This window comes from Enhydra lutris, unplaced genomic scaffold (assembly GCF_002288905.1).
Source record: "Enhydra lutris kenyoni isolate GAN:26980312 unplaced genomic scaffold, ASM228890v2 scaffoldscaffold12, whole genome shotgun sequence".
Lineage (NCBI taxonomy): Eukaryota > Metazoa > Chordata > Mammalia > Carnivora > Mustelidae > Enhydra > Enhydra lutris.
The window spans coordinates 23,109,549-23,118,099 of NW_019154096.1; the positions used below are offsets into that span (position 1 = coordinate 23,109,549).

An 8,551-nucleotide genomic window follows, 5' to 3' on the forward strand; every position below is an offset into this window, starting at 1 on the left:
GGCAGAGAGGCAGGCAGAGAGAGAGGAGGAAGCAGGCTCCCTGGGGAGCAGAGAGCCCAATGAGGGGTTCGATCCCAGGACCCTGGGAATCATGACCTGAGCCTAAGGCAGAGGCTTTAACCCACTGAGCCACCCAGGCGCCCCTGGTGAGCTTTATTCTTGTTCATAGTTTGGTTTTATTCTGCGTTAGGGTAAGCAGTCTGAAGATACCAAAGACGATTATGATAGCTCTTAGTCCCCTTTCATTTTCTTCCTTTTTCTTGCTTACCTTCCAAATAATAGTTGCTTGCCTAGTATGATTTACTGTTCTAATGATCTCATTTTCTCTTTATTTCCAATTTCCTTGCCTAGGCATTCATCATGAAACTTTTGAGACCCTTGGTAGAAGGGATTTTAGAACCAGCAGTCTTTGGATTAAGTCGGGTGAAAGAGAAAAGAGGGACATCATTTCTGGGTGTGGGCAGTGCCCACCACAGTGCCTTCCTTATACATAGTAGGTACTCAACAGTTAATTGTTGGACCCGTGAGTCTTTTTTGTAACCTAATCTGTCAATACTAACTCCTCAGATTTTATGCTATTTTTGTGTGCATGTGTAAAGCTCAGAATTTGTAGACTGTCCATTGGAATGTGGAATTAATATTATTGGATCTCCAAATAGAGTTTCTTGGATTATAATAAGGCTCTTCTTCTTATGGTTTTACCAGTTTTACTGTCCAACACATGACATCTTTGCCTGTGTGGTGATGTGCTGAGGAAAGAGATTAAGAGATAATTTTTTAAGGACCCAAAATTGTAAAGATTGGGATTTGACCTTTCAACTACATGTAACTACAACAGTTGTGGTTTCTAATACGGAATAACCCCCCTTGCTTACCCTGTGCACGGAACTTCGTCAACTAAGTCAGTTGTCACAGTAGTTAAAGGGGCTTTATTTGTGAATCCAGGGTTTAAAGGATGCTTTAATATCTTTTGTGTTTATATTTTCTTTTGCAGTAAACCTTCTCAGTGCCCTAATTTTGATTAATAATTGTTAGTAGATATTACATTTCAAATGGGAGAATACATAGGAAGAAGACTCACTCCCGTTATTTTTGTTGTTGTTATTTCAGACCAAAATCTTGTGCCAGTGAGCTCAGCCATGTTGCATCCAGATTCTCCTCAGAAGTGAGACTTTCCAAAGGACCAATGACTCTGTTCCCTGTGCCCTTTCATTTTTTCCTACTCTGTAGCTATGTCTCGATCCCGCCATGCAAGACCTTCCAGATTAGTCAGGAGGGAAGATCTAAACAGAAAGAAAAGCAGCCAACTGAAGAAGCCATCTAAGGCAACCAACAAAAATGTGGCATCAGTCAAGACTGTGAGCCCTGGAAAATTAAAGCAATTAATTCAAGAAAGAGATGTTAAGAAAAAAATAGAGTCCAAACCACCTATGCCAGTCAGAAGCCTTCTGACAAGGGCTGGAGCAGCACGAATGAATTTGGATAGGACTGAGGTTCTTTTTCAGAACCCAGAATCCTTAACTTGCAATGGGTTTACAATGGCTCTCCGAAGCACCTCTCTTAGCAGACGACTCTCCCAACCTCCGGTGATCATAGCCAAACCCAAGAAAGTTCCACCTCCGAAGAATTTAGAAAAGCAACATGAATGTGATTATAATGTAGTTACTGACATGGGAGTAAAACACTCAGAAAATGATTCTGTTTCAACACAAGTCCCCCTAATTGCTTCCGATATAGAGAATCTAATTGGTGTACAAAATGCATCTTTATTTAAAGGTGAGAGCCAAGAGACAACCCAGTCTTGGTCCCAGAGGGTGGAGGGTTCCAAAGTAAATGTCTCCACTCAGAGTGATCCTATAGTAGAGATCGTTTCTGGGTCATCAGAAGAGACACGTGGTGGTGAAGGACTATTCTCTAAAGAGACTTTGAATGATATCAACGATTCCCCTAGAATGTTTGCTCAGGACACTCTGTGTGCTCCTTTGCTCCAAAGAGCAGCCCTCAAGGTTACTTATGAAGGAAACTCCAGCATTCAGTTAGAAGATTTGGGTTCACGAGTAGAATCTCTTAAGCTGTCTGATTCTTACCTGGATCCCATCAAAAGTGAACGTAATTGCTACCCCACCTCAAGCTTTAATAAGGTTGTACCTGAATTGGACCTTAGAAACTGTTTGTCCATTGGTGGGTCCATATATCCTACCTCATTAATAAAACTCCTCTTGGCGAGCTCAGAACAAGAAGCCCTTGGTGCTAAACCGGATCATCAAGAGGTACTCAAAGCTACCCCAGATCAACCAGAAATTCCTAATACCACCCCTGTCATAGGACAGGCTTTTAGTGCTGTCCCACATCAATGGGAAGTTCCTGGTGCTAACATAATTCATGGAGAGGCTCTGGATGAGACCCCAGACCCACCAGAGATGCCTGGTGCTGTTCCAGTCCAAGGAGAGGTCTTTGGTTCTATCCTAGACCAACAAATCCTTGGAATGGGTGGTGGTACTGCCTCCGACCCACCTATCTTTCTTCCTGCTCCTCTAAACCCAATTGCTACCTATAATGCTCTCCCAGAATGGCCTGAGCCCCAGAGCACTGTTTCATATGGGCTTGAGGTCCACGGCGCTGTGCAGATTTTGCCCTTGGGCTCTGGTCACACTCCTCAGGCATCATCAAACTCAGAGATAAGTTCGGTACCTCCAATAATGACTATTAGCAATATAGAAAATGAGAAGCAAGTTCATATAAGCTTTCTGCCAGCTAACACTCAGGGGGTCCCGTTAGCCCCTGAGCGAGGACTCTTCCATGCTTCCCAGGGCATTACCCAACTTTCCCAGGCTGGTCCCAGCCCATTGGAAGGTGGGAGCTCCCAGATCGGCATGACCAGCGTGGCTGACCTCAACACCACAGTGGTGTCCAGACCAGTGTCACTCGCCAGTACCTCTTCTTCCTATACAACTTTGCTACCTACTTTGGAAAAGAAGAAACGAAAGCGGTGTGGGGTCTGTGAGCCCTGCCAACAGAAGACCAATTGTGGTGAATGTACTTACTGCAAGAACAGAAAGAACAGCCATCAGATCTGTAAGAAAAGGAAATGTGAGGAGCTGAAAAAGAAACCATCCATCATCGTGCCTTTGGAGGTGAGTAAATCCCCACAGGGTGGGGCTCCGTAGAGTGATCTGTGCAGAGACTAGGTGATTCAGATTCAGTATTATGTCCTTTGCCTTTGGTAACATTTTTTTTTTTTTAAGATTTTATTTATTTATTTGACAGAGATCAAAGGTAGGCAGAGAGGCAGTCAGAGAGAGAGAGGGGGAAGCAGGCTCCCTGCTGAGCAGAGAGCCCGATGTGGGGCTCGATCCCAGGACCCTGGGATCATGACCTGAGCTGAAGGCAGAGGCTCTAACCACTGAACCACCCAGGTGCCCCCTTTGGTAACATTTTGTATTCTCTATAAGAATTTGTGGATCTACCCGAAGTATGTCTTGTCCAGTGAGTAATACTTTAGCTTATTTTTAGAATTTGTCTCAGAAAACTAGAACATAAAGTTTTTCCATTATGGGATTTGATGGAGACAGAGAAATGACATGAAATGTGGTTTTGCAAAGATTTCCACTATGCCTTATTTTGGCTAGTTGTGTGTCTTTTATGGAAGTTACAGATTTAACTTAAATTTAAATTAAGAGTGGAACAAATTAATTAACTCCCTTGCAGCTTGAGGAACCAGTGGAATTAAACTTCTACTCTTTTTTTTTTTTCTAAAGATTTTATTTATTTATTGACAGACAGAGATCACAAGTAGTCAGAGAAGCAGGCAGAGAGAGAGAGAGGAGGAAGCAGGCTCCCTGCCGAGCAGAGATCCCGATGCGGGGCTCGGGGCTCCATCCCAGGACCCTGGGATCATGACCCGAGCCAAAGGCAGAGGCCCTAACCCACTGAGCCACCCAGGCGCCCCAAACTTCTACTCTTTTGAAAGAATAAAACTGTCTGTATCCTTCATTTTGAAACTTTGCCTTTGAAGGTATAACAATAATAAAGTTTTAATCTTAACTTTTGGCAGATGATTTCCGCCTGATTCACATACCCCATGTGGTTGTTAGGATTATCAGAAGTTCAAAATGGTTTGCAAACTCCAAAGTGATACATTGGTTCTCATTATTACAGTTTATGAGCCTAAGGTACTGAAAATATTGGTTGGCTTAGACTTTATTTAAAGGATTTTATGGAACTTGATTAATACTTGATTTTCAGACCTTTAAAACACATGCCAACTATGGTGTTAATGATTTTTTGATCACTCATTTGAAGTTATGCTTATTTTGTGTCTGCTATAAATACAGGCATAGTAGAAGAGATTAATTTAAAAGTATTGTGAACTTAAACCTAGTCATTCTTTACTGTTTCACTCTTAAATTATCTGTCCCCAAATGCTGACTTTCTACTGGATCCTTTGCAAACAAGGTCGGACATTTAACTGATTATGTATTAATGGGCATTTGAGGTATTTCTAAAATATTCTGTCATTATAAACCTTACTGCAATGGATAATTTTTATTCAAGTCACTTCACATGTGTGGGAGTGGCCAGTAAATGGTTTACAAACATACGTCTAAACCACTAGCAGCAATATCTTACAGTTCCATGTTTGTAACATTGCCAAATGGCATCATTGCTGAAAGTACTCACGTGATCTCTAATAGGTATAGTCCAGTTTGTTTTCTTTTTTCTAAACCTGCTCCTCTTTTTGCATTATGTATTTGACTTAACGACTGACCATTTACATGGTCACCCAAAATGGAAAATTCAGTCATCTTTGAGGCCTTCCTCTCACTTTTCTAGATTTCTTGTTCTATGAGATTGGAGCACTCCTACCTTTCTATTTTCTTGGCTACTTCTGTAGTTGATGCCTTTGTCTTTTATTGGGACAATTTTAGTGTTCTATTACCAGCAAGTATTGACAGCACTTCTACTCCAGGTTGTGCACTGGGGATATAGTTGTGAGTGTCCCAGCTAAAAGAGAAGTCAGGATGTTGAACCCTTTTTTTTTTCTTTTTTTAAGACTTTATTTATTTATTTGACAGAGAGAGATCACAAGTAGGCAGAGAGGCAGGCAGAGAGAGAGGAAGGGAAGCAGGCTTCCTGCTGAGCAGAGAGCCCGATGTGGGGCTCGATCCCAGGACCCTGAGATCATACTTGAGCCGAAGGCAGCGGCTTAACCCACTGAGCCACCTAGGCGCCCCAATGTTGAACCTCTTAAGTGCAGTTCAAGTTTTCTTTCTAAAACCCTGATGATTCTCCTACTTAAATACATTTAGTTCTCTACTCTGTGTGATGTATCTCACGCAAAACAAAACAAAACAGAAATAGAGAAGAGCTCTTTGTGCCTTCCCAGTATAGATGAAGCCTAGCTTCTTTTTTTTTTTTAAGAGAGACTGCCAGAGGGAGAAAGATGAGGGGGGTGAGGGAGGGTAGAGGGAGAGGGAGAGAGAGAATCTCAAGCAGACTCTCCACTGAGCACGAAGCCTGATGTGGGGCTTGAGATCCCATGACCCTGAGATCGTGATTTGAGCCAAAATCAAGAGTGGGATACCGGGGCACCTGGGTGGCTCAGTTGGTTGAGGGGCTGCCTTCCACTTAGGTTGTAATCCTGTAGTCCTGGGATGGAGTTCTGCATCCGGCTCCCAACTCCATGGAGAGTCTGCTTCTCCCTCTGACCTTCTCCCCTCTCATGCTTTCTCTCACTCTCATTCTCTCTCAAATAAATAAATAAAATCTTAAAACAAACAAACAAACAAACAAACAAAACGTGAGATACTTAACCCGCTGAGCCACCCAGGTGCCCCCCAAAAGATTTACTTTTATCACTTACAAAGCTGATTCTGAAGAATGTATTTGGTTGTCCTTATACTGAACCCTGGCCCCAGATAGACCATAAGTTCATGGAGAGGCAGAGGAGAATAAAGGGAACACTTCTCTGAGGGAAGTTTGTTCTGAGAGACCAAAGAACAGTTGTATACTCTTGTTACTGGTTTCTTTGCTTAATATTCATCAATAATATTGTTTATTTGTTTTTATTGCATTATGGTGTTCCATTGTATGTTTATATCACAATACATTAATCCATTCTACTGTTTTTTTTTTAATTTTTAAAAGATTTTATTTATCCATTTATCAAAGAGAGAGAGAGCACCCATAATCAGGGAGATTGGCAGACAGAGGGAGAAGCAGGCTTGCTGCTGCGCAAGGAGCCTGATGCAGGACTCAGTCCTAGGACCTTGAGATCATGACCTGAGCCAAAGGCAGATACTTACCGACTGAGCCACCCAGGCGTCTCCAATCCATTCTACTGTTAATGTGCACATTGTCATAAATGTCTTTTGGTGAATATATGTGTGCATTCTAGTGAATAGATTTCTGGGAGTGGAATTGCTGGGTCACAGAATATGAATGTGCAGCTTTCATGGATATTATTCAGCAACTGTGGTTGTTCCTGTTAAGATTCTTCATCAGTACGTATGAGAGTTTCACTAGCTCCACATCCTTGTCCACACTTGGTATTTTCTGTCTTGTTTTACTTGAATCGTTTTGTTGGATGTGTAGCGGCATCACTACATTGGACTCATGAAATTGAGCTACTTTGCTTCTTAGTCATTTAGATATTGTCTTTGTCTATTTTTAAATGGGTTTTTCTGCCTTTCCATTATTGCTTTATAAGAGTTCATTACATTTTATTGATACAAATTCTTTGTTGAATATATGATTGCATAGATCTTTACTTATGCCGTGACAACTTTTCACTCACTTTATCCTGCTTTTTAATGCATAGAAGATTTTAACTTTAATGTCCAATTTATCCATGCTTTCCTTTATGTCCTGGTTAAGAAAATTTTGTCTATTTTTTGCCCATTCCAAGTCATGAAGATGTTTTTTGCTTCCTTCTTAAAAAGTTACTTTTTTAAAAAAAATTTTATTTATTTTTTTTAAGATTTTATTTATTTATTTGACAGAGATCTCAAGTAGGCAGAGAGACAGGGGGAGAGAGTGGGGGAAGCTCCGTGCTGAGCAGAGAGCCTGATGCGGGGCTCAATCCCAGGACCTTAAGATCATGATCTGAGCTGAAGGCAGAGGCTTAACCCACTGAACCAGGCGCCCCTAAAAAGTTACTTTTTTAAGCTTTTCACATTTAGGTGTAAACTATATCTGGAATTGACTTCTGTGTGTAGTGTGAAGAGTCAAGAGTGATTCTTTTCCGTATGGATCTCTAATTGACTGGCACCATTAGTGAAATGACCATCCTTTCCCTGTTACTACAGTCTCGTTTTTGTCATAAATCAGGTGATTGCTTAGTTCTGAGTCTATTTCTAGACTCTGTTTCATTGGTCTTTCTGTTTATCCTTATGTCTAAACTCCTCATCAGTAGGCTTTATAATTGTAACAATTAAACTGGTAGTGTAAGTCCTTCAGCTTTGTTCTTCAGTACTGATTTGGGCTATTTCTATTGTTGTTCTTTGCATTTTCATTAACATTTTGAATCAGCTTGTAAATTTCCACTAGAAACTCTGCTGGGATTTTATTGTGATTATGTTCAACCTATACATCAATTTGGAAAGACTGACATTTTTACAATATTGAATCTTATAGTTCATCTTTATATCTTTTTTTTAAAAGATTTTATTTATTTATTTGACAGACAGAAATCACAAGTAGGCAGAGAGGCAAGCGGAGGGGGGGGAAGCAGGGGGAAGAGAGCCTGATGTGGGGCTTGATCCCAGGACCCTGAGATCATGACCTGAGTTGAAGGCAGAGGCTTTAACCCACTGAGCACCCAGGTGCCCTTATCTTTCTATCTTTATATATATATATATATGTCATTTAATTTCTTTCAATAATATTTTATAGTTTCCAATAAAGAGTTATTTCATTTGTTTTATATCTAGGTATTTGATATTTTTACTCCTAGGTGTTTGATATATCCCTAGATATTTGATAGTTTTTTTTTTAATATATTTTATTTATTTATTTGACAGACAGAGATCACAAGTAGGCAGAGAGGCAGGCAGAGAGAGAGGGGGGAAGCAGGCTCCCTGTTGAGCAGAGAGCCCGACTTGGGGCTTGATCCCAGGATCCTGGGATCATGACCTGAGCTGAAGGCAAAGGTTTTAACCCAGTGAGCCACTCAGGCATCCCTGATAGTTTTTTTTAAATATTTATTTGTTGTTAGTATTAATGATTGAAGTCCACACACTTAGATGACTAAGAATACTGCTAAGCAAATATATTTCAGGTATTTTTATGTTCCTTACATAAGAATTATTTTACTTATTGAGAGTTGGAGTGAGAAATAGAAAATACATTTATAATTTTAAAATATTAAAATTTTTGTTATTGCTTATGTTAAACAAGTGTACACTTTATTTTTTTATTTTTATTTTTTTAAAGATTTTATTTATTTATTTGACAGAGAGAGATCACAAGTAGGCAGAGAGGCAGGCAGAGAGAGAGAGAGGGAGAAGCAGGCTCCCTGCCAAGCAGAGAGCCCGATGTGGGGCTCGATCCC

At 40.6% G+C, this 8,551-nt stretch overlaps 1 protein-coding gene across 1 annotated transcript in view; it reads left to right on the forward strand.

The window, feature by feature from the left end:
• Window positions 1-1,232: 1,232 nt before the first annotated feature.
• The window catches only part of LOC111144966 (tet methylcytosine dioxygenase 1), a 123,673-nt gene continuing 116,354 nt past the window's right edge, over window positions 1,233-8,551 (forward strand). The window contains exon 1 of the mRNA XM_022499600.1: window positions 1,233-3,134. Within this exon, the coding sequence (XP_022355308.1) occupies window positions 1,233-3,134 (1,902 nt within the window). The remainder of the gene's footprint in view (window positions 3,135-8,551) is intronic.